At 44.2% G+C, this 27,633-nt stretch overlaps 1 protein-coding gene across 1 annotated transcript; it reads right to left on the bottom strand.

Moving 5' to 3' along the window:
* Positions 1–1,322: 1,322 nt before the first annotated feature.
* LOC310875919 (uncharacterized protein) lies at positions 1,323–25,346 on the bottom strand (the record flags this gene model as incomplete). Its single annotated transcript, XM_083789353.1, has 4 exons — positions 1,323–1,524; positions 5,234–5,347; positions 22,478–22,591; positions 25,201–25,346. 4 exons carry the CDS (start codon positions 25,344–25,346, stop codon positions 1,323–1,325), a joined length of 576 nt encoding a protein of 191 aa, XP_083645479.1.
* Positions 25,347–27,633: the final 2,287 nt, after the last annotated feature.

The following is a 27,633-nucleotide window of genomic DNA, read 5'->3' as shown; positions in this document are numbered from 1 at the left end:
TGGCACATCTCTCTCCTGTTTAGGTAATAAAGGGCGCATGTATGGCACATCTCTCTCCTGTTTAGGTAATAAAGGGCGCATGTATGGCACATCTCTCTCCTGTTTAGGTAATAAAGGACTCATATATGGCACATCTCTCTCCTGTTTAGGTAATAAAAGACTCATATATGGCACATCTCTCTCCTGTTTAGGTAATAAAAGACTCATATATGGCACATCTCTCTCCTGTTTAGGTAATAAAGGGTGTACCCTTGACTGCATTCCATTGTCACTGTGCCTGCATGCAGACAATGTGTGCGTGTGAATTAGCCTACTTTTTTTAATATATATTCTTTATCCCACGATTTTGTAACCCATTTTTCACCCCTGTGTCAATCATCTAATGTGATCCTGGGCTCTACACACCCTCCACCAACCTAGTCCCCATATATGGGGGACAAGGGGAGACCAACCTAGTCCCCATATATGGGGGACAAGGGGAGAGCAACGGACTTGAACTCATGCTTCCTTCATGCCTGAGTGTCCAAGTTGCTCCTTTACACCTGACAGGGGGGAGTTTCCCTGGTTGGACATAGCGCGTGGAAGGAACACGTTATTCCAACCAGTTCCTTTCCCCTCCATCAGGCAGTTTAGAGACCAGGATTACTGCATGTTTTTGTGAGGGTACCTACCCTAGGGGACACGGGGAGAACATGCAAACTCCACACAGAAAGGCCCTTTGGCCAACCCCAACCTTCGGGTATGGGCACTGATGACGCGGAGGAGGAAACACGCCGCCAACACCCACAGTGTCCCGAACGGGAATCGAACCCAGGACCTTCTAGCTGTGAGGCGACAGCACTACCAACTGTGCCACCGTGCCCCTTTTTTAGCCTACATTATAACGTGACATTTATTACACCTCGAAAATATAGCCACTCTACAAGCTCACTGTGGACTTCTATAGGTCTGACTCTGCTATTATTTTATGTGCAGGACTTGCCAAGTCTCCAGAGCAATGGTAAAGTGTCTATCATTCTTTTATTATATGGAGAGAAAAGTCGAGAGTCGGGTTTTGGAGATTTACCACATAGTGTGAAATGACAGACAATGAAAGAAACATGTTCCACTTCCACTCACAATTTAGGTGGCTTTTAAAATGCGGTACTTATTCCTTCCTTAAAATATGATTGGCACCTCAAGTGTAAATATAAAATCAAATATAATATCACCTACAATTGAAACCTGCAACTGCAGTGATTTTATTCTGTGTTCAATGCGTTTCTGTGTTTGTGTGTGGACTCAGCCAAGGCCTTAAGTGTTCAATTTATTAGCATGACGTTTCAATTCTTACTTGTCTTCAGTCCAGGTGTCTTCGACTGTCTTCGTCTTCGTCTTTGACTGGGTGTCTTCAGTCCAGGTGTGGTTTGACTGGGTGTCTTCAGTCCAGGTGTGGTTTGACTGGGTGTCTTCAGTCCAGGTGTGGTTTCACTGGGTGTCTTCAGTCCAGGTGTCTGATCAGCCTCGGTCACAACGCACCTCTCTCTGTTGACATGAATACATATAATAGTGGGTGCAGGTCTTTTTTCTGACGCGCCAAAATTCCGACGGGCAATAATCCGACATTTGCCGATACTAACTAACTGTGTGCGCAAGCACACACGCATGCACACACGCACGCACGCACGCACGCACACACGCACGCACGCACGCACACACGCACAAAGTCACTCTTCACAGACAGAAGGCTGGGAGTTGGAGACTCTGCTCTGAGATACAGACTTCTGGAATCATAGAAGATGTTTGCGTGATTATCACGTGGATTCAATTCATTATATATTTGTTTGATGTCGCGCACCGAAGGTAGCTGATCTACAAGCTCAACAACACATCACAGAGAGTTGTGCTGTGAGCTTGTAGATCAGTTATTTTCAGTTATAGTTGTTTTAACATATTTGTCTCATTTGTTTTCCACTGTACCATGTGTATAATAATTATGCTTTATTTGAAGAATATCTATCTATCTAGTATCTATCTATCTACCTACCTACCTATCTATCTATCTATCGTACAGACATTTACGAGCATCCCCAGGTTACGTGTGGAATTCATCATTTGAATTTTGGGTGACGTTGGGACTATTAACTGATTCAGGATGAAGACTAAAGCATTCTGAATAAATATACACATGCCTTGATCACTGGTACACCCTCCTCTGATCACTGGTACACCACCCTCTGATCACTGGTACACCACCCTCTGATCACTGGTACACCACCCTCTGATCACTGGTACACCCTCCTCTGATCACTGGTACACCACCCTCTGATCACTGGTACACCACCCTCTGATCACTGGTACACCACCCTCTGATCACTGGTACACCACCCTCTGATCACTGGTACACCACCCTCTGATCACTGGTACACCACCCTCTGATCACTGGTACACCACCCTCTGATCACTGGTACACCACCCTCTGATCACTGGTACACCACCCTCTGATCACTGGTACACCCTCCTCTGATCACTGGTACACCCTCCTCTGATCACTGGTACACCACCCTCTGATCACTGGTACACCCTCCTCTGATCACTGGTACACCCCCCTCTGATCACTGGTACACCACCCTCTGATCACTGGTACACCCCCCTCTGATCACTGGTACACCCCCCTCTGATCACTGGTACACCACCCTCTGATCACTGGTACACCACCCTCTGATCACTGGTACACCACCCTCTGATCACTGGTACACCACCCTCTGATCACTGGTACACCACCCTCAGAGCTGATGAGGAAATTAGTGGATTTTACGACCAACGTCCGCCAACGTCACGGCAAGTTCAAATGATGAATTCCACACGCAACGTGGGAATGCTCCTAAATGTCTGTATGCTCACGATATGAGCGTACAGACATGCGTACAGTACAGACTGGGTGGCTAGGCTAGCTAGTTTCTTGGTACATTTGTGGTCGTGACTACATCTGTCATTAAAAATATATATTCTTTCAGCGATTTTCTTAGTTTTAAGGGTAACTGTGGTAGAATTGCAGTATTACACTCGAGGGCGTGGGTTAACGTGATTATTGCCACTTCAGTGATGCTTGCGGAACTCGACTCCGTCTCGTTCCTGACCGCATCCCTGTCGTGGCAATAATCACGTTAACCCACACAAGTGTTATACAGCGGCGGAGCTACCGGGGGTGTAGGGGGGGTGGTCACACCCCGGCCCGGACCTCCTGAGGGCCCGGGCTGTCAGATGATCGATGGACGATTTTTTACACAGTCACTCACGACTGATAAAACCAGCGGGCCCCCGATCGGGGGGGGTGTGCTGTTGGGGAGTCATGTTCGGTGAGGCCCAGGCGTGCTGTCTCACACCCCGGCCCGGCCCAATGTTGTTCCGCCACTGGTGTTATAGTGTGTATATTGTATAGTGTTATAGTGTATATTGTATAGTGTTATAGGGCCTGATTCTTCAACGTGTTTCCGCTGATATATTGCCGTGACGCTGGCGGAAAGGCATTTACGTGGATTTCCCACATTAATTTGGAATTCATGGAAATGGCCGTGAACTTGACGCTGACTTTGGTTCGTCGGAAACTCCGCTAAATCCTCCGCCACCTCTTTAGGTGGCGGAGAAATTTGCGGAAGCATACACTTGCATATAGATTTATTCAGAAGTCTTCATGCTGAATCAATAAATAGTCCCCAAATCTCAGATAAAATATGTAGGCACCCCAACATATTGGTCGATCAGCACAAAAAATCAGCACAAAAAACGATATATATATATATATATATAAAAGCCGAGTGCACTTGTATGCCTAAATGCATGCATTATAGGCAAGTTAGCCTATAGAGTCCCATATACAGAAACTGCCCCGCAAGCCGACACCTTTTTATTTATTTATTAGGATATTTATATCATGCGCGATTGCATGGGGATGCTCACTCGGCAGCCTTCTACTCGAAGTGCAACGGTTGTGAGCTTGTAGATCGGATCTCGCGGACTCGCGCTGCATGTTAAAAAACAAATTCACAGTTATAATAAGAACATAGGCTTATCTGCATTCTGCACTGTACGAATCCAACATAGTTTAGTGTAGACAGTAATGCCTGCAGTAGGCGGCGGTCAGTTGACTGTCGGTGTGTGTGTGTGTGTGTGTGTGTGTGTGTGGGGGGGGGGGGGGGGGGGGTGCGTGTGTGTGTGTGTGTGTGTGTGTGTGTGTGTGTGTGTGTGTGTGTGTGTGTGTGTGTGTGTGTGTGTGTGTGTGTGTGTGTGTGTGTGTGTGTGTGTGTGTGTGTGTGTGGCGGAGGGCAGACAGCAGCGTACTGCCGATCCGATTCACATTGGAAAATTAATAGGGCTTATTAGCCCTATATAAAAAAATAGAAGACCAATATTAGCCTAATGAATGCAGCGTGTTTGAAAGTCGGCCAGTCATATCAGTTTTTAAACCAGCTCACCTCCACTCGTGAACATGACGGACACACAGACAGAATGTATAATAATGTATATTGATATTGATCACATGGATGCCACACACAGAATAGTTTAACTCACTGGATAAACTCACTGGATTATAATTTCTTCAGACAAGAGGATCCCAGGCCTACGAGGTAGGCCGGCTATAATATATTTAGGTAGCCTACTTATGAATGTATGGGCTACTGTTCTTTATCGCGCAACAGTGTCGAGGGCCCATGCAGCCCCCCTCCCTCTCTCGTATCTCTCTCTCTCTCGCTCTCTCTGAAAAGACGACTTTTGCATTGACATATCCGATATTTTAAATATCGGATATGTTTTACCTCTGCAAAGGTGTGAGTGAACACCCGCCTTGGTCCCGAACTTAATTAAATAAATTATAATTATATTGCTTCAGCGGAGCACGCACCATTGTAAGCTTGGATATAGCAGTGACCGCGGCTGTGATCTCAGACAAACTGCTGTCTGCTGAGTCATGCTTGAAGCCTTTTATGGTCGATATGGGGCGTGGATCAATGCAGATGAGGTTGTCGGTTGCTTTTCCGATCACTTTGCACCCGCTGCTTTCAGTATGACATACAACTGCGATACGCCAGCACACCTGTGGTACACACCACTCTCTGAATAACACGTCATCTCAACGTAGCTTGATCGGACGGATAAATACGATATCTGTTTCCGTCACCGTTACACTCTGGCGCATTTCGTTTTTGAAGAATCAGGACCATAGTGTGTATATTGTACAGGAGGATTGACATACTGTGTATCAGGAGGTCCAGATTCATCCCTGAAGTTAAGAGGAATGTCTTTAGAAAAGTCACTCTTCATAGACAGAAGGCTGGGAGTTGGAGACTCTGCTCTGCGGTACAGACGTCTGGAATAATAGAAACAAAGAAGTCAATTTATTCAATATGTGTTCAGTTGTTTTGGGAGGTCTGAAGTTTAGTTTTTAGTGACATTGAGATGTTGGAGAACCAAGAGGTGGAAGGGTAGTCAAAGTGGCATTGAATGAGTGAAGCTCCAGCAAGAGTCTGCCCGAAAATATGTCTTTATCGTTTGTATTTTTATCACACAGTAAGAAAGAAAGAAAAGTGTTTTTATTCCTCCCAAATTGCACCCATGTTCTACCAGTCATAGGCTACTATTGTTATCCTATTCTGTATGATAACAACTCCATCATGGCCCGTAGCACTTGCCCTAGCCCTGACGACCTTACATGCGTATGCAAAGACTACAGTGTTATAATGTATATTGTACAGTGTTATAGTGTATATTGTATAGTGTTATAGTGTATATTGTACAGTGTTATAGTGTATATTGTACAGTGTTATAGTGTATATTGTATAGTGTTATAGTGTATATTGTAATGTATAGTGTTATAGTGTATATTATATAGTGTTATAGTGTATATTGTACAGTGTTATAGTGTATCATTTTGTACTGTAACCTTCAGTATTCAAGTTACCACAGAAATATAAAATCTCACTAAATATACAACACAATAACAGGTGATCATTTAAACATAGCTTGTGGCATACTGTACACATACTGTACACATACTGTACACATACTGTACATGCACACAAGCAGCCAGCCTGTCTACTGAACACCACACTGTGATTTGTACCACTTCATTCACAAACTGCTCACACAGTATAACTTACAATCTGTAGATGGACTTTGAAGAGGGTTGATACAACATTATTAGATGTTATGTCTTGTTATGGAATTTATATAACTTAGCATGAGATCACATGGTTGTGTTATAAAATGTTGTGTATATAATGCTGCTGCATTGTCTGAAACCAAAACAAGTTTTACTCTCATGTACTTGTAGTGTACACAAGATGGAACAATAAAGTTTTATTATTATGTACCTGTAGTGTACACAGGATGAAACAATAAAGTACAACATTGAACCTTGAATTGTAGGCTATTGGAGGATTGCCATACTGTGTATCAGGAGGTCCAGATTCATTATAGTGTATATTGTATAGTGTTCTAGGGCGTCATTCTTCAAAAACGAAATGCGCCAGAGTGTAACGGTGGCGGAAACGGATATCGTATTTATCCGTCCGATCATCCTACGTTGAGAGGACGTGTTATTCAGGGAAGCTGGTGTAATCACTTCATTTGTGCGGATCGCCGAGTGTATCCTTTCCGCATTTTTCCCAAGCGATTCGCCTGGTGTCGCCTGGTTAGTTGGAACATCCACGCCCATTCTACACCATATAAGGGCAACAGGAAATCTCGAAATACGTCATCATAGCCTGCACAGAGGATTTCATTTCTATACAACAGCGTGATGAGCTTGTAGAGTAGTTAATTTTGACAGGATGAATGCACTGCAGGGTTATAAAAAAAGAAAGGCGCCCTGCAAAAGTAAAGAGATATCCGATACTTTTTTTTAATCAGAGCTGCATTGATTCATTCGGGGAATAGATTAATATCATCTCACTGTCAGCTGTCTGAATGCATAGTGGAGAATGGATTTGTTCTGAGCATGGACATGTAGGCATAGCTATTTAGAATTTCAACCATATACAGCGGGTAGCCTATATCCTCTTTGTCAGATGTAAATGCATGGTTCATTTCATGATGTCCTCATATTAAAATGATTTGCGGGAGTGGGGACACTTGGCAAACTTGATTGATCTCATGATGAGATCAATGTAGTAGCCTACAGCCTACACAGCTACAACGTTGCCCATATTATAATGAATTAAGGTGAGCTGGCTTAAAACTGACTGGCCAAATTGCACGCGCTGATGCCATAATGTGGATTTATAGGGCTAATTAGCCCTCGTGACTGCTGTCTGTCTGTCAGACCGGCATGTCTGTGAACCAGAATGTCAGTCGGGCCGGGCCGTGTTCTGTCCTGGCCGGGCTCACCGCGCCGTTATATTAATTTTCCAATGTAAATTTCACCCAGATTGGACTCGGTTCAGCGGCAGCATGCTGCTGTCCGCCCCACACACACACACACACACACACACACACCGACAGTCAAGACAGTAAAAAAAAAAAGAGAGAACTGACTCACTAAACAATACCGTCACTAACACACACTAAACAACGTTAGATTCGTACAGTGCAAAATGCAGATAAGTGTAGGCCTATGTTCTTATTATAATTGAGTTTGTTTTTTAACATGCGCGAGAGCCGATCTACAAGCTCACAACGCGTTGCACTGCGAGTAGCCTAGAGAAGGCTGTCAAGTGAGCAGCGCAATCGCGCATGGCATGCTATAGAAATATCCTAATAAATAAATAAAAAGGTGTCGGGGCTTGCAGGGGCAGTTTCCTTATGGGACTCTATAGGCTAACTTGCCTCTAGAATGCATGCATTTAGGCATACAAGTGCACTCGGCTTTTATATATATATATATCGTTTTTTTATGTGCTGATCGACCAATATGTTGGGGACACATGCCTACATATTTTATCTGAGATTTGGGGACTATTTATTGATTCAGCATGAAGACTAAAGCCTTCTGAATAAATCTATATATGCAAGTGTATGCTTCCGCAAATTTCTCCGCCACCTAAAGAGGTGGCGGAGGATTTAGCGGAGTTTCCGATCAACCAAAGTCAGCGTCAAGTTCACGGCCATTTCCATGAATTCCAAATTAATGTGGGAAATCCACGTAAATGCCTTTCCGCTAGCGTCACGTCAATATATAAGCGGAAGCGCGTTGAAGAATCAGGCCCCTTGTGTATATATTGTACAGTAGTGTTATAGTGTATATATTGTACAGTAGTGTTATAGTGTATATATTGTACAGGAGGATTGACATACTGTGTATCAGGAGGTCCAGATTCATCACTGAAGTTAAGAGGAATGTCTTTAGAAAAGTCACTCTTCATAGACAGAAGGCTGGGAGTTGGAGACTCTGCTCTGTGGTACAGACGTCTGGAATCATAGAAACAAAGAAGTACAGTACATTTATTCAATATGTGTTCAGTTGTTTTGGGAGGTCTGAAGTTTAGTTTTTAGTGACATTGAGATGTTGGAGAACCAAGAGGTGGAAGGGTAGTCAAAGTGACATTGAATGAATGAAGCTCCAGCAAGAGTCTGCCCAAAAATATGTCTTCATCGTTTGTATTTTTATCACACAGAAAGAAAGAAAGAAAGAAAGAAAAGTGTTTTTATTCCTCCCAAATTGCACCCAGCATGTTCTACCAGTCATAGGCTACTATTGTTATCCTATTCTGTATGATAACAACTCCATCATGGCCCGTAGCACTTGCCCTAGCCCTGACGACCTTACATGCGTATGCAAAGACTACAGTGTTATAATGTATATTGTATAGTGTTATAGTGTATATTGTATAGTGTTATTGGGCCTGATTCTTCAAAAACGAAATGCGCCAGAGTGTAACGGTGGCGGAAACAGATATCGTATTTATCCGTCCGATCAAGCTAAGTTGAGATGACGTGTTCTCTATCGTATCAGAGACTATCTCTCCACCCAACATATTTCATATGTATGGGGAATGTCCCCACCTCACTTGTGACGTGGATATCTCTTTAAGACACACCAGTTGCACTGGCACGCACGGGTATATAAGGCCCAGGTGTGCGTGATTACACTGCTTTTTTGATCTCCACCGAGCAGTCCAAGACGTGGTCTCCTCAACGGAAGTGCAGAGCAAGTTATCAACAATAACTGCATTTTTTAGACTTTTTGAAAAGCAACTACTCACGAGTTCTGGCAGCCGGATTAATCCACTGCTGGAGGCAGGTTAGAGAGCTGGCGTGGATCGCTCCTCTCTGGATTGCTGTCACACAGCTCGTTTGTACGTATAGCAAACAAAAACAGGGTAACCAGCCAAAACACCGTTACAGGCGTATTGCTGACATAGTGTTAGTTTACGCGTCCTGTGGTGTAGCCTGTCTGTCGACCTGTGGGCAGGGACACAGACAGGACCATTGGCTCCGTAATCCTGTAAAGCAGCGGATAATCGCATTTATATGTTTGTATCACTGGCTTGGTGTCAGTTAACGCATCCGTGATGCATATTCCGTGGGCTGGAGTGGACCTGCGTTTGGCGCAGCGAAACATCAGCCCCGCTATAGGCTTATCATTTAACACAGCACACTATACACTGTATAGTATACAGGCGTATTGTCGCTGGGGCGGCTTCCGCGTCTTTGGTGCTGTGTTTTTTTGCCTCGCCTCGTGAGAGACAGAGCTCCCTGGGGTGTATTGCGGCTAAAGCCGTTCACACACCCTGGTGTAGACTGCGTGGTAGAACCCGTACGGACGGGGGAAGCCACGGAGCAAGCTTATCCTCCGAACCGTGGGTCCTGTCAGTCATAGACAGGACGAGCTAATTCCACAACAAACAAAGTTTGGTCTCCAGAGCACGGTGATATATCGTAGGGTAAATTGTTGCCTGGAAAGTCGAGCGGACTGTTCTAGTGGACCAAACAGTGGAATTTATTATTTGGCATACGTATATACACTATATAATGCAAAACGTTTGGAGCAGAGTGTTTGTCTCCAACTCAAACACTCTGTGTCTCAGTGCAGCTAGGAAATTCAGGTGCAACCTCCTCCAGAGAGAGAGAGAGAGAGAGACATAGAAACTCAGTGGCTGTTGTTTAGTTATTTTTCTATTTGGAAAGATCCCCATTAGCTGATGCCATGGCAGTCAGCTAGTCTTTTGGGGTCCACATGAAACATGTTACCAAGAGAAAAAAACAAAACAAAACAACAACACATGAATATCAATATGTGACTGAGAGACAGCAGTGTAAATTGCACATAGGGTAAATTGTGCCCTCACTTCTCAAGCACATTACTATACTCCCCGTTTTTTGAGCATGTTTAAACAGTTAAATTTGTATTCATTTAATATAACATATTAAAATAATAGTGTATATAGGTATTGAATTAAATGGAAACAGCAGGGGTTTCTCTGGGGCTGTGTGGGGCACATATGCCCATGGCATATGTGCCATGACCAGTGGGTGACCTGTGGGTTCCCTGGTCATGCGATAGCAGCTCATGAAGATCCTGACTCCTGTATGAATTTCTTCCTCTTGCCAGTTGAGGCTAGGAGGCTATGAATGAAGGAATCCGACGGCCATATAACACACTATACAGGGGTATTGCTGGTGGGGCGCCAGTTTACGCTCCTGTGGTGTAGCCTGTCTGTCGATCTGAGTGCAGTGACACAGACAGGACCAGTGGCCCGGTAATCCTTAAAGGCAGTGGAATAAAACGCACTATACGGGTGTATTATTGGCATGGCGTCAATTCACGCATCCATGCTGCATATTCTGTGGGCTAGAGTGGACCTGCGAGTGCGCAGTGAATAGTTGTGTATATTCGTACGTCTCTAAATGTTTTGATGAATTGAAAATGGTGGGCCCTATGCTTTATGGTGTCGTCCACTCACTGTTAACAGTATTTGTATTGAGTCGTACTTGAAATGTACTGTAATTCTGCAAACTGTTAGTAAATCAATCAATCAAAACAACAGCCCGGCCAGGCTATAGCATTAAAACGCACTATACAGGCGTATTGTCGCTAGGGCGACTTCCGCATCTGTAGTGCTGTCTTTTTGCTTCGCCTCGTGAGAGAGAGCTCACTTGAGTGTATTGCAGCTAAAGCTGTTCACGCACTCCGGTGTAGACTGCGTGGTAGAACCTGTACGGACGGGGGAAGCCGCGGAGCAAGCTCATTTAACACAGCACACTATACACTGTATAGTATACAGGCGTATTGTCGCTGGGGCGGCTTCCGCGTCTTTAGTGCTGTGTTTTTTGCCTCACCTCGTGAGAGAGAGCTCACTTGAGTGTATTGCAGCTAAAGCCGTTCACGCACTCCGGTGTAGACTGCGTGGTAGAACCCGTACGGACGGGGAACACCACGGAGCAAGCTCATCCTCCGAACCGTGGGTCCTGTCATAGACAGGATGAGCGTATCGCTGCCGTGGCAGCCAGCTTCCGCGTTCAGGTGTAGTAGCGCACTATACGGCGTATTGCTGTGTCAGTTGACGTGACCGTGGTGTAGTTCCGTCTGTGGAACTTGGTTCAGTTACACAGACAGGACGTGCTGAGTCTGCCAGGAGCAAGCCCTGAAATCACAGCCATTTGCACACTACTGTATATACGGCGTATTGCTGACAGTGTCAGCTCACGCGTCCGTGATGTAGTTTCGCCAATTTCGGCAACTCGAGTGTGCCGCGGCTGTCGGGCGGAATACTCTGTACGGTGCATCACGGCAAGGCCGTTCACGCACCTATAGGTGTAAACTTGCATGGTATAATCCAGTTGCTGGGTCGAAACCACAAAGTAAGCTCCTTCTCATCCCGAGAATGCACTATGGCTATCTAGGCGCAGCTAGCTAACACAGGGCTATTCTGTCACTGCTTCAGCACCGGCTTATATACGGCGCTTATGTGACCATAAGGGCCCGGACCTTATTGAGGAGCTGCAGCGACCGGCTTTCAGGCTCCCCAGGCAGCGGGCAATGCTATTGATGCCCTTTGGTGAGGCGCCGTCTGTGGCAGCCCCAGGCCAAGCTGCGATAGGAGGACAAGCTCCCCCACGCTGCCTATTGAGCCGTCGGCCATGTTTGGCAAAAAGGCCAGTGCTTTGCTACAGCATCCCAAGGAGGCTGTGGAGGTGCACAGGAGGTGCAGGAATGCTCCGGCAAGGCCATGAGTAGCCTGCCTCGGTCACCCCTCAGGCTGTGCAACCCCAGTCAGGTTTGGCAGTCCCAGGGACCTACAGGCCAACCGGCAGGGTATGGCTAAAATGTGCTCGGCGGGCTAAGCCCATCCCTCAGTCCTGACAGTTAAGGCCCCAGACCCCACCCGCTGTCTCTCGGGACAGCGGTTGTCCTGGAAGACAATTCAGGTGGACCCCTGGGTGGGTTCCACTATGTCTTCGGGAGGGTGGGGTGCTGCTTACAGCACTCCTGGCAAGGAAAGGCTGAGGGTCTTACAGGCCATCCTCCAAGGCGACTGGCTTGCCATGCTCGACCGGGGATGTTTATTCTCAGATCCCGGGTCTGACGCACTGACCGGCTTGTCTTAGATGACAGAACCTTCGAGTCCCGTGTCCTCCCATTCGGCATATGTCTAGCCCCCCGATTGGACATAGTCCTTGGCGGGAGGGCCTTTGCATCCTAAATTGGATAACTGAATGGTGTGTGCTCGCTCAGAGGTGCAGTGCCACAACAACGTGGCCAGGCACCTGCAGCACTTTGGGTACCTAGGCCGGCACCTCAACAAGAGGCCTTGCAGGCGTCAACTCTCACAGTCCACAGCGCTCCTCGGCATGTGTTAGAGGGCAAAGCAGGGACTCTGTCCCTTGCTCTAGTGAGTCGGTCAGGTTGTGCCTCCGCCCCTTAGGGCTGAGGGCAATCATGGTGCACTTTGTGCCTCCGGCTCTTCTGAACATGCGGCCAGTGCATTATCTGTCATTCACAGTCATGCACTACGTGGGCGTATCGTTGACAGCGTCAGTTTACACGTTCCACGTTGTTCCAGCGAATGCACACTGCTGTTCACACAGCAGAATGTGACGAGACTGTCATGGGTGAGCAGGACCACCATAAGGTTGTATTACGGCATGGCCGTTTAAACACCTGGGTGTAATTCTGTGTGTTGGAGACCGGTTGAGCTCCCTCCTCATCCAGAGGTAATCGTGTGGCTAGGCCAGGGATCTGGCAACATGGCGGGCCGCTGTCCCACACAAGGGCGACACAATAGTCACCCAGTTGGTCCTCATACCGTTCATCCCTCACACAATAGGCCAGCAGTCCCTCCTCGGGGAGTGGTACTGTCTGCCTTACGGCATGAGCCAATTAAGCCCGTGGAGACAGGACAGCATTCTTGCTGTTAGCACTGCAGTGTCAGCCACAAGAATGTCCCTGTCAGTGAGGGGTGCTGCCGCTTCCTACATGGCAATGCTTAGGTGTTGTCGCCATCAATCCCTGCATTTTGCCCTACGGCCTGATCGGAGTGTGAGCCAGTCAGTCTATTGATTTTCACCCTTCCCACCCTCCTAAGCAGGGTGGTGAAACAGGGTAAATGGGCCTAACTGTCTTAGGCAGATAGTCTCCAAGACTGGACTTCACTCATTGGCTTGTGAAACAATCCAGCAGGCATATAGGTGGGCAGGCAGGCCAGCCCCAACAGGAACATGTGCACATTCCACACAGGGCCTCGCTGCCGCATGGGCTTACGGTGAGGTGCCCTCAAATCTGAGATCTGTGGGACAGCCTCTTGATTGACGCTGTCAGCATTTATCAGGTTTTACCATTATGTGGTATCAGTGTGGCAGCCAGCACCCTTCTCACTGGGTGTGTGCTTAGCTCCGCAGCATAAACGCGATGGGAACTATGCACAAAGTAGAAGGCCATCCACTTTTGACTTGTAAAACTGTGATGTGACATAAGGATCATTCCGGTTCGGAGAACAGGGCTCCAACAGTCAGCTGACCAAGTGTTGAAGGGTGCCCTGAGGAGCTCAGGTTAGGGACCCAATCAGGCCCATCTGGGGTTAGCTCTGGAGGCTCTACAACATTTAGTCAGTGAGCGTGACATGCTCAAGACAGCAGTCTTGTCGGCGTCACATCTGCAAGGAGAAATGGGGGAGTTGCGGGCTCTGTCATTCCATAATGACCTCTGCAGGCCTATGCCGGATGATGGTATAGTCTTATGCCCCAAACCGGCCTTTCTCCCCAATGTTCACAAAAGGGCACGTCTCAATCAGGTGATTGAGCTCTGTCCTACCATCGTCATACAGACAGTCGACGTACAGAGACGGAGTCGGTCCCCACTCTGCCCTATTGGAGCATTAGATTCGTATGCCAGGGCCACACAAGGCCCACAGAGTAACGAACCAGCTCTTTGAGTGCTTCAAGTGAGAGTGCATGGATTACAGAGGTTATCCAGCACACAAACAGGTAGGAGTACCAGTGCCGCCTGGAGGGCAGGCACACTCCACCTGGGGACGCTGTGGAAAGGTACGTCCCTGACCGACCTGCACAGCGGCGACATAGCCTACTCCGTCTAATGTACATTCACCCGGTTATACCGGCTGAACATGCAGCGTTCGCTCCCTTCGGGGAGTTGGTATCGCATGCTACTCAGCGGTGGGTGTCATTGTCACCTTCACCAGTCAAGCCAACCTTGCGTCTGGTGGGTTGGCTTGGGCGGCCCTTCACCCCTGTGGTCTCTGGCCTTAGCGTCTTGCGGGGCCGGGCTCTGAGTGGCGCCTAGCGCCTGAGCATTTGGCGGCGGATGGCGTCTGGCTGTCCGGCCGTTCCAGGGGTTGTAAATACATTACATTGAACATACATGATAAATCATTCCAAATTCAGTATGTGCTGGGTCGGAGCCCACTGGTGTTGTCTTTGGGGTTCTGGGACTGCTTCGCTTCCTCACGAGGTGTCTTACAGAGTTCCCCATACATATGAAATATGTTGGGTGGAGAGATAGTCTCTGATACGATAGAGAACGTGTGGTTACTTTGTAACCTATGTTCTCTGAGTGAAGAGACTATCTCTCCACCTCGATGTCGCTCAGAAGCGGTGTCGATCAAGTAAACCAGTGTAATCACGCACACCTGGGCCTTATATACCCGTGCGTGCCAGTGCAACTGGTGTGTCTTAAAGAGATATCCACGTCACAAGTGAGGTGGGGACATTCCCCATACATATGAAATATGTTGGGTGGAGAGATAGTCTCTTCACTCAGAGAACATAGGTTACAAAGTAACCACACGTTATTCAGAGAGTGGTGTGTACCACAGGTTCGCAGGCGTATCGCAGGTGTATGTCATACTGAATGCAGCGGGTGCAAAGTGATCGGAAAAGCAACCGACAACCTCATCTGCATAGATCCACGCCCCATATCGTACCATAAAAGGCTTCAAGCATGACTCAGCAGACAGCAGTTTGTCTGAGATCCGTCTGTCAAAAAAATAAAAAAGGCTTTGCAGCCGCAGACTATATAGCGGCTTCACAAATTACAATAAAAATGATTGCTGGAAAGAAATTACAGCCGCGGTCACTGCTATGAATATAGCCCGCACTCTATTAATTTAATAATTCTACACATGTAGGAGCAGGACAGTTAGGGCTTTTATGTTATGTCGTTTTTGCACCATTGTATATTACCACTGTAGGCTACTATATATGTACAAACTATGTACAACGGTGCGTGCTCCGCTGAAGCAATATAATTATAATTTATTTAATTCAGTTCTGGACCAAGGCGGGTGCTCACTCACACCTTTGCAGAGGTAAAACATATCCGATATTTAAAATATCGGATATATGTCAATGCAAAAGAGAGAGAGAGAGAGAGAGAGAGAGAGGAGAGAGAGAGGGAGGGGGGCATGGGCCCTCGACACTGGTTTGTGCGATAAAGAACAGTAGCCTGCCTATACATTCATAAGTGAATAATTATAGGCCTACCTCGTAGGCCTGGGATCCTCTTGTCTGAAGAAATTATAATCCAGTGAGTTTATCCAGTGAGTTAAACTATTCTGTGTGTGGCATCCATGCATGTGATCAATATCAATAATATACATTATTATAAAGTCTGTCCGTCATGTTTGTGAACAAGCGCGAGTGGAGGTGAGCTGGCTTAAAACTATGATATGACCCCCCCCCCCCACACACACACACACACACACACACACACACACACACGCACACACACACACACCGACAGTCAGAGAACTGACTCACTAACTATACAACACTAACCAGGCCTATGTTCTTATTATAATTGTGAGTTTGTTTTTTAACATGCAGCGAGTCCGCGAGAGCCGATCTACAAGCTCACAACGCGTTGCACTGCGAGTAGAAAGCTGTCAAGTGAGCAGCCCCAATCGCGCATGATAGAAATATCCTAATGCATGCATTTAGGCATACAAGTGCACTCGGCTTTTATATATATATATATATATATATATATATATATAGGCTATCATTTTTTTATGACCAATATGTTGGGGACACATGCCTACATATTTTATCTGAGATTTGGGAACAATTTATTGATTCAGCATGAAGACTAAAGCCTTCTGAATAAATCTATACGCAAGTGTATGCTTCCGCAAATTTCTCCGCCACCTAAAGAGGTCCCGGAGGATTTAGCGGAATTTCCGACCAACCAAAGACAGCGTCAAGTTCACGGCCATTTTCATGAATTCCAAATTAATGTGGGAAATCCACGTAAATGCCTTTCCGCTAGCGTCACGTCAATATATAAGCGGAAGTGCGTTGAAGAATCAGGACCATAGTGTGTATATTGTACAGGAGGATTGACATACTGTGTATCTGGAGGTCCAGATTCATCCCTGAAGTTAAGAGGAATGTCTTTAGAAAAGTCACTCTTCATAGACAGAAGGCTGGGAGTTGGAGACTCTGCTCTGTGGTACAGACGTCTGGAATCATAGAAATTGTTTGTGTGAATGACATTGTCAATTAGTTTTGTATTTTGTATTGTTACATTCCATTGTACTTCCAAAAGACATCTTTTACTTTCATCTCACAGCATTGCAGCAACAAGTAAACTGAATAAAATGGCCAAAAACATAATATAAATTGTTATGTTGTGGTTTTACTAGGCATGTAAAAATTGTAGTTCTAAAACGGTTATAGTCCCAATACTTTATTCTGATTGGAGACACTCGATGTGCTCATGTCTCACTACGCCTCTCACCCATTGTAAAATTCATGGTAACCTGAGACCTCTTGTGACTTATTGTTTTATTACAGGGCCTGGCCAAGAGGGGGCGCAAGTACACCAGACTAGGACTAGGCAGTCAGTAGTAGCCATAGAGTAAGACAGAGTTATGACAACTCCGTTCACTTCATGGGGCTTCAGTCCAATCTTCTACGTCTAGACTTCTATTGGTGAAGAGCATAGGGAACAGTGACAAAGTCCTGGACCGGGAGTTGGCAGAATGCACTGGACTCAGCTTTCTGCCCCCTCAATGTCCTAACTCTGTCTTACTCTATGGCTCTGGTCTAACAGGAAAGCACCAGCTTGGAGGAAGTGACTTTATTATGTGGCGATAGAGCTTCCAGTCTGTGTTCCTCACTTGGGAAATAAACAACAAGCATAATTTTGTACTGTAACCTTCAGTATTCAAGTTACCACAGAAATATAAAATCTCACTAAATATACAACACAATAACAGGTGATCGTTTAAACATAGCTTGTGGCATACTGTACACATACTGTACACTTACTGTACATGCACACAAGCAGCCAGCCTGTCTACTGAACACCACACTGTGATTTGTACCACTTCATTCACAAACTGCTCACACAGTAACTTACAATCTGTAGATGGACTTTGAACAGGGTTGATACGACATTATTAGATGTTATGTCTTGTTATGGAATTTATATAACTTAGCATGAGATCACATGGTTGTGTTATAAAATGTTGTGTATATAATGCATTGTCTGAAACCAAAACAAGTTTTACTCTCATGTACTTGTAGTGTACACAAGATGGAACAATAAAGTTTTATTCTTATGTACCTGTAGTGTACAAAGGATGAAACAATAAAGTACAACATTGAACCTTGAATTGTAGGCTATTGGAGGATTGACATACTGTGTATCTGGAGGTCCAGATTCATCCCTGAAGTTAAGAGGAATGTCTTTAGAAAAGTCACTCTTCATAGACAGAAGGCTGGGAGTTGGAGACTCTGCTCTGTGGTACAGACGTCTGGAATCATAGAAACAAAGAAGTCAATGTATTCAATATGTGTTCAGTTGTTTTGGGAGGTCTGAAGTTTAGTTTTTAGTGACATTGAGATGTTGGAGAACCAAGAGGTGGAAGGGTAGTCAAAGTGGCATTGAATGAATGAAGCTCCAGCAAGAGTCTGCCCAAAAATATGTCTTTATCGTTTGTATTTTTATCACACAGAAAGAAAGAAAGAAAGAAAAGTGTTTTTATTCCTCCCAAATTGCACCCATGTTCTACCAGTCATAGGCTACTATTGTTAACATATTCTGTATGATAACAACTCCATCATGGCCCGTAGCACTTGCCCTAGCCCTGACGACCTTACATGCGTATGCAAAGACTACAGTGTTATAGTGTATATTGTACAGTGTTATAGTGTATATTGTATAGTGTTATAGTGTATATTGTATAGTGTATATTGTATAGTGTTATAGTGTATATTGTACAGTGTTATAGTGTGTATATTGTACAGTGTTATAGTGTATATATTGTATAGTGTTATAGTGTATATTGTATAGTGTTATAGTGTGTATATTGTACAGGAGGGTTGACATACTGTGTATCAGGAGGTCCAGATTCATCCCTGAAGTTAAGAGGAATGTCTTTAGAAAAGTCACTCTTCATAGACAGAAGGCTGGGAGTTGGAGACTCTGCTCTGTGGTACAGACGTCTGGAATCATAGAAATTGTTTGTGTGAATGACATTGTCAATTAGTTTTGTATTTTGTATTGTTACATTCCATTGTACTTCCAAAAGACATCTTTTACTTTCATCTCACAGCATTGCAGCAACAAGTAAACTGAATAAAATGGCCAAAAACATAATATAAATTGTTATGTTGTGGTTTTACTAGGCATGTAAAAATTGTAGTTCTAAAACGGTTATAGTCCCAATACTTGATTCTGTTGGAGACACTCGATGTGCTCATGTCTCACTACGCCTCTCACCCATTGTAAAATTCATGGTAACCTGAGACCTCTTGTGACTTATTGTTTTATTACAGGGCCTGGCCAAGAGGGGGCGCAAGTACACCAGACTAGGACTAGGCAGTCAGTAGTAGCCATAGAGTAAGACAGAGTTATGACAACTCCGTTCACTTCATGGGGCTTCAGTCCAATCTTCTACATCTAGACTTCTATTGGTGAAGAGCATAGCGAACAGTGACAAAGTCCTGGACCGGGAGTTGGCAGAATGCACTGGACTCAGCTTTCTGCCCCCTCAATGTCGTAACTCTGTCTTACTCTATGGCTCTGGTCTAACAGGAAAGCACCAGCTTGGAGGAAGTGACTTTATTATGTGGCGATAGAGCTTCCAGTCTGTGTTCCTCACTTGGGAAATAAACAACAAGCATAATTTTGTACTGTAACCTTCAGTATTCGTTACCACATAAATATAAAATCTTACTAAATATACAACACAATAACAGGTGATCGTTTAAACATAGCTTGTGGCATACTGTACACATACTGTACACTTACTGTACATGCACACAAGCAGCCAGCCTGTCTACTGAACACCACACTGTGATTTGTACCACTTCATTCACAAACTGCTCACACAGTATAACTTACAATCTGTAGATGGACTTTGAAGAGGGTTGATACAACATTATTAGATGTTATGTCTTGTTATGGAATTTATATAACTTAGCATGAGATCACATGGTTGTGTTATAAAATGTTGTGTATATAATGCATTGTCTGAAACCAAAACAAGTTTTACTCTCATGTACTTGTAGTGTACACAAGGTGGAACAATAAAGTTTTATTCTTATGTACCTGTAGTGTACAAAGGATGAAACAATAAAGTACAACATTGAACCTTGAATTGTAGGCTATTGGAGGATTGACATACTGTGTATCAGGAGGTCCAGATTCATTATAGTGTATATTGTACAGTGTTATAGTGTGTATATTGTACAGTGTTATAGTGTATATATTGTACAGTGTTATAGTGTATATTGTACAGTGTTATAGTGTATATATTGTACAGGAGGATTGACATACTGTGTATCAGGAGGTCCAGATTCATCACTGAAGTTAAGAGGAATGTCTTTAGAAAAGTCACTCTTCATAGACAGAAGGCTGGGAGTTGGAGACTCTGCTCTGTGGTACAGATGTCTGGAATCATAGAAACAAAGAAGTCAATGTATTCAATATGTGTTCAGTTGTTTTGGGAGGTCTGAAGTTTAGTTTTTAGTGACATTGAGATGTTGGAGAACCAAGAGGTGGAAGGGTAGTCAAAGTGGCATTGAATGAATGAAGCTCCAGCAAGAGTCTGCCCAAAAATATGTCTTTATCGTTTGTATTTTTATCACACAGAAAGAAAGAAAGAAAGAAAAGTGTTTTTATTCCTCCCAAATTGCACCCATGTTCTACCAGTCATAGGCTACTATTGTTAACATATTCTGTATGATAACAACTCCATCATGGCCCGTAGCACTTGCCCTAGCCCTGACGACCTTACATGCGTATGCAAAGACTACAGTGTTATAGTGTATATTGTACAGTGTTATAGTGTATATTGTATAGTGTTATAGTGTATATTGTATAGTGTATATTGTATAGTGTTATAGTGTATATTGTACAGTGTTATAGTGTGTATATTGTACAGTGTTATAGTGTATATATTGTATAGTGTTATAGTGTATATTGTATAGTGTTATAGGTCCTGATTCTTCAAAAACGAAATGCGCCAGAGTGTAACGGTGACGGAAACAGATATCGTATTTATCCGTCCGATCAAGCTACGTTGAGATGACGTGTTATTCAGAGAGTGGTGTGTACCACAGGTGCGCTGGCGTATCGCAGGTGTATGTCATACTGAAAGCAGCGGGTGCAAAGTGATCGGAAAAGCAACCGACAACCTCATCTGCATTGATCCACGCCCAATTTCATACCATAAAAGGCTTCAAGCATGACTCAGCAGACAGCAGTTTGTCTGAGATCACAGCCGCGGTCACTGCTATCCAAGCTTGCAACGTTGCGTGCTCCGCTGAAGCAATATAATTATAATTTATTTAATTAAGTTCGGGACCAAGGCGGGTGCTCACTCACACCTTTGCAGAGGTAAAACATATCCGATATTTAAAATATGGATATGTCAATGCAAAAGTCGTCTTTTCAGAGAGAGCGAGAGAGAGAGAGAGACGAGAGAGGGAGGGGGGCTGCATGGGCCCTCGACACTGTTGCGCGATAAAGAACAGTAGCCCATACATTCATAAGTAAATATATTATAGGCCTGGGATCCTCTTGTCTGAAGAAATTATAATCCAGTGAGTTTATCCAGTGAGTTAAACTATTCTGTGTGTGGCATCCATGTGATCAATATCAATAATATACATTATTATAAATTCTGTCTGTCTGTCCGTCATGTTCACGAGTGGAGGTGAGCTGGTTTAAAACTGATATGACTGGCCGACTTTCAAACACGCTGCATTCATTAGGCTATAAATGTGGTCTTATATTTTTTATATAGGGCTAATTAGCCCTATTCATTTTCCAATGTGAATCGGATCGGCAGCACGCTGCTGTCTGCCCCCCCCCCCCCCCCCCCACACACACACACACACACACCGAAACAACGTTAGATTCGTACAGTGCAAAATGCAGATAAGTGTAGGCCTATGTTCTTATTATAATTGTGAGTTTGTTTTTTAACATGCAGTCCGCGAGAGCCGATCTACAAGCTCACAACGCGTTGCACGGTTGCACTGCGAGTAGCCTAGAGAAGGCTGTCCAGTGAGCAGCGCAATCGCGCATGGCATGCTATAGAAATATCCTAATAAATAAAATAAAAGGTGTCGGGGCTTGCAGGGGCAGTTTCCTTATGGGACTCTATAGGCTAACTTGCCTCTAGAATGCATGCAGCATACAAGTGCACTCGGCTTTTATATATATATATATATATATCGTTTTTTTATGTGCTGATCGACCAATATGTTGGGGGCACATGCCTACATATTTTATCTGAGATTTGGGGACTATTTATTGATTCAGCATGAAGACTAAAGCCTTCTGAATAAATCTATATGCAAGTGTATGCTTCCGCAAATTTCTCCGCCACCTAAAGAGGTGGCGGAGGATTTAGTGGAGTTTCCGACGAACCAAAGACAGCGTCAAGTTCACGGCCATTTTCATGAATTCCAAATTAATGTGGGAAATCCACGTAAATGCCTTTCCGCTAGCGTCACGTCAATATATAAGCGGAAGCGCGTTGAAGAATCAGGACCATAGTGTATATATTGTACAGGAGGATTGACATACTGTGTATCTGGAGGTCCAGATTCATCACTGAAGTTAAGAGGAATGTCTTTAGAAAAGTCACTCTTCACAGACAGAAGGCTGGGAGTTGGAGACTCTGCTCTGTGGTACAGACGTCTGGAATCATAGAAATTGTTTGTGTGAATGACATTGTCAATTTGTTTTGTATTTTGTATTGTTACATTCCATTGTACTTCCAAAAGACATCTTTTACTTTCATCTCACAGCATTGCAGCAACAAGTAAACTGAATAAAATGGCCAAAAACATAATATAAATTGTTATGTTGTGGTTTTACTAGGCATGTAAAAATTGTAGTTCTAAAACGGTTATAGTCCCAATACTTGATTCTGATTGGAGACACTCGATGTGCTCATGTCTCACTACGCCTCTCACCCATTGTAAAATTCATGGTAACCTGAGACCTCTTGTGACTTATTGTTTTATTACAGGGCCTGGCCAAGAGGGGGCGCAAGTACACCAGACTAGGACTAGGCAGTCAGTAGTAGCCATAGAGTAAGACAGAGTTATGACAACTCCGTTCACTTCATGGGGCTTCAGTCCAATCTTCTACATCTAGACTTCTATTGGTGAAGAGCATGGCGAACAGTGACAAAGTCCTGGACCGGGAGTTGGCAGAATGCACTGGACTCAGCTTTCTGCCCCCTCAATGTCGTAACTCTGTCTTACTCTATGGCTCTGGTCTAACAGGAAAGCACCAGCTTGGAGGAAGTGACTTTATTATGTGGCGATAGAGCTTCCAGTCTGTGTTCCTCACTTGGGAAATAAACAACAAGCTTCATTTTGTACTGTAACCTTCAGTATTCGTTACCACAGAAATATAAAATCTTACTAAATATACAACACAATAACAGGTGATCGTTTAAACATAGCTTGTGGCATACTGTACACATAATGTACACTTACTGTACATGCACACAAGCAGCCAGCCTGTCTACTGAACACCACACTGTGATTTGTACCACTTCATTCACAAACTGCTCACACAGTATCTGTAGATGGACTTTGAACAGGGTTGATACGACATTATTAGATGTTATGTCTTGTTATGGAATTTATATAACTTAGCATGAGATCACATGGTTGTGTTATAAAATGTTGTGTATATACTGCTGCTGCATTGTCTGAAACCAGAACAAGTTTTACTCTCATGTACCTGTAGTGTACACAAGATGGAACAATAAAGTTTTATTCTTATGTACCTGTAGTGTACACAGGATGAAACAATAAAGTACAACATTGAACCTTGAATTGTAGGCTATTGGAGAATTGACATACTGTGCATCAGGAGGTCCAGATTCATTATAGTGTATATTGTATAGTGTGATAGTGTATATTGTACAGTGTTATAGTGTGTATATTGTACAGTGTTATAGTGTATATATTGTATAGTGTTATAGTGTATATATTGTACAGTGTTATAGTGTGTATATTGTACAGTGTTATAGTGTATATTGTATAGTGTTATAGTGTATATATTGTACAGTGTTATAGTGTGTATATTGTACAGGAGGATTGACATACTGTGTATCTGGAGGTCCAGATTCATCCCTGAAGTTAAGAGGAATGTCTTTAGAAAAGTCACTCTTCATAGACAGAAGGCTGGGAGTTGGAGACTCTGCTCTGTGGTACAGACGTCTGGAATCATAGAAACAAAGAAGTCAATGTATTCAATATGTGTTCAGTTGTTTTGGGAGGTCTGAAGTTTAGTTTTTAGTGACATTGAGATGTTGGAGAACCAAGAGGTGGAAGCGTAGTCAAAGTGACATTGAATGAATGAAGCTCCAGCAAGAGTCTGCCCAAAAATATGTCTTTATCGTTTGTATTTTTATCACACAGAAAGAAAGAAAGAAAAGTGTTTTTATTCCTCCCAAATTGCACCCATGTTCTACCAGTCATAGGCTACTATTGTTAACATATTCTGTATGATAACAACTCCATCATGGCCCGTAGCACTTGCCCTAGCCCTGACGACCTTACATGCGTATGCAAAGACTACAGTGTTATAGTGTATATTGTATAGTGTTATAATGTATATTGTACAGTGTTATAGTGTGTATATTGTACAGGAGGATTGACATACTGTGTATCAGGAGGTCCAGATTCATCCCTGAAGTTAAGAGGAATGTCTTTAGAAAAGTCACTCTTCATAGACAGAAGGCTGGGAGTTGGAGACTCTGCTCTGTGGTACAGACGTCTGGAATAACATAAATGTTTGTGTGAATGAGGACCATAGTGTATATATTGTACAGTAGTGTTATAGTGTATATTGTATATTGTACAGTGTTATATTGTATATTGTATATTGTATAGTGTTATAGTGTGTATATTGTACAGGAGGATTGACATACTGTGTATCTGGAGGTCCAGATTCATCCCTGAAGTTAAGAGGAATGTCTTTAGAAAAGTCAGTCTTCATAGACAGAAGGCTGGGAGTTGGAGACTTTGCTCTGTGGTACAGACGTCTGGAATAACATAAATGTTTGTGTGAATGAAGAAGTTAGTTAAAGGGTTTCTAAAGAGTTTTTTGTTTCGTCTCTTGCCATTGCATGACAAGTAAATAAAATAAAATAATAAAATAGAAACCATACAATCTTACTAAATATACAGTACAATAACAGGTGATATTTTAAACATATATGTTGCATAATGTACACAAATACTGTACACATATTATAGTGTATATTTATAGGTGCAATCACATACTTAGCATCAGGAGGTCCAGGTTCATTACTGAAGTCAGGAGGTAGAGACGAGTCACTCTTCATAGACATGTAGCTGGTTGTTGGAGACACTGGTCTGTGGATGAGATGTTTGTCAGCTCTCTCCTCTCTCACCTCACGGCGACTCATCTCTTCTCTGTGGTTGAGATGTTTGTCAGCTCCCTCCTCCTCTCTCTCCTCACGGCGTCTCATCTCTGCTCTGTGGATAAGATGTTTGTCAGCTCCCTCCTCCTCTCTCTCCTCACGGCGTCTCATCTCTGCTCTGTGGATGAGATGTTTGACAGCTCCCTCCTCTCTCTCCTCACGGCGTCTCATCTCTGCTCTGTGGATGAGATGTTTGTCAGCTCCCTCCTCCTCTCTCTCCTCACGGCGTCTCATCTCTGGTCTTCAGGAAACCTGCCAAGAAATTACAGACACGATACACCAGGAAACAACTGCGTTATTTGATGTGATCCAACAGAACTGGTCCCCCTGCAGAGTCTTATCTGTCATCTACCTCAGTGATTCTCATTTTTCAACCTTTTCAGGCCGTGACTCCCCAAAAACATTCACATGTGAACTGAGGACCACCCAAAACATTCACATGTGAACTGGGGACCACCCAAAACATTCACATGTGAACTGAGGACCACCCAAAACATTCACATGTGAACTGAGGACCACCCAAAACATTCACATGTGAACTGAGGACCACCCAAAACATTCACATGTGAACTGGGGACCACCCAAAACATTCACATGTGAACTGCGGACCACCCAAAACATTCACATGTGAACTGGGGACCACCCAAAACATTCACATGTGAACTGTGGGGACCCCCACAAAGTACTTGGAATGTAAGAGTTCCAAGTGCTGTGAAAATAGCAGATCTACAAGCTCACACATTTTTGCCCCTTTCTCATATTTAAGCCCATGTGTTTAAAACCCATTTTGGGGCGGGAACCCCTTTTGGTGTTAGCATCATGTTATGCTTTAGCTATTGAAAAATAGCAGATCTACAAGCTCACAGCTTGTTACGATTGGTTAACATTTTTAGCCAAAATCTCGGCCACTCCCTGACTCACACTGGCTCACGCCAGCATGGTGGTGTTACGGTGTAATCGGTGATGGTGGTGTTACGGTGTAATCGGTGATGGTGGTGTTACGGTGTAATCGGTGATGGTGGTGTTACGGTGTAATCGGTGATGGTGGTGTTATGGTGTAATCGGTGATGGTGGTGTTATGGTGTAATCGGTGATGGTGGTGTTACGGTGTAATCGGTGATGGTGGTGTTACGGTGTAATCGGTGATGGTGGTGTTACGGTGTAATCGGTGATGGTGGTGTTATGGTGTAATCGGTGATGGTGGTGTTATGGTGTAATCGGTGATGGTGGTGTTACGGTGTAATCGGTGATGGTGGTGTTACGGTGTAATCGGTGATGGTGGTGTTACGTGTAATCGGTGATGGTGGTGTTACGGTGTAATCGGTGATGGTGGTGTTACGGTGTAATCGGTGATGGTGGTGTTACGGTGTAATCGGTGATGGTGGTGTTACCGTGTAATCGGTGATGGTGGTGTTACGGTGTAATCGGTGATGGTGGTGTTACGGTGTAATCGGTGACCTGCTGGAATATGTGACAATCGTGTAGTAAGTAGACAATCGCACAATGTCAGTGTCCGAATGTAAATCGTTGCGGTTTGTTCATTGTCAGAGTTCAACCTATAGCTGGTGTTCTGGCCAACGTATTTAAAGACCTCCATGTGTGTTAATGTTGTGTGAGGTCCACAAGATGGTCACGTGTTTCAGTAGGTCACCAATTTCACAGTAACACCATGCTGGAGTGATGGAGTGATGGCGTGTGAGTGAACAAGTGGCTGAGATTTGGTGTATTGTAATTTGGTAAATCTCCTTTGAATTGATTTGACATCAGTTAGGGCGGGTCTTGCCACCACACACACACACACACACACACACACACACACACACCCTCACACACACACACACACACACACACACACACACTGTCGCCTTCTGTCACTGAGGCATGTATCAGTTGTGAGGTGAACACAAAGCTGTCAAGTGACAACATTTAACATGTAAACTGGTTGTAACATAACACCACCTCTCTCTCTGTGTGTGTGTGTGTGTGTGTGTGTGTGTGTGTGTGTGTGTGTGTGTGTGTGTGTGTGTGTGTGTGTGTGTGTGTGTGTGTGTGTGACAGTGGAGTTTGTGCTTGAAATGTATGCTACTGTAATTCTGCAAACTGTTAATAAATATTTCAATCAATCAATCAAGGCTGTGGCCCTGAGTCCAGTGCATTACTTCTGCTCCAGGACATTAAATTGTCAAGAGCCTCCATTGGACTGAAGCCCCAAGAAGTGAACAGAGTTTTAGTCAGAACTAACTTAACTCTGTCTTTGGCCCTGGGCTAAGGA

The sequence above is a fragment of the Protomyctophum parallelum genome (genome assembly GCF_964188405.1).
Source record: "Protomyctophum parallelum genome assembly, chromosome: 18".
Lineage (NCBI taxonomy): Eukaryota > Metazoa > Chordata > Actinopteri > Myctophiformes > Myctophidae > Protomyctophum > Protomyctophum parallelum.
This window is presented reverse-complemented; position numbering and strand designations above follow the sequence as displayed.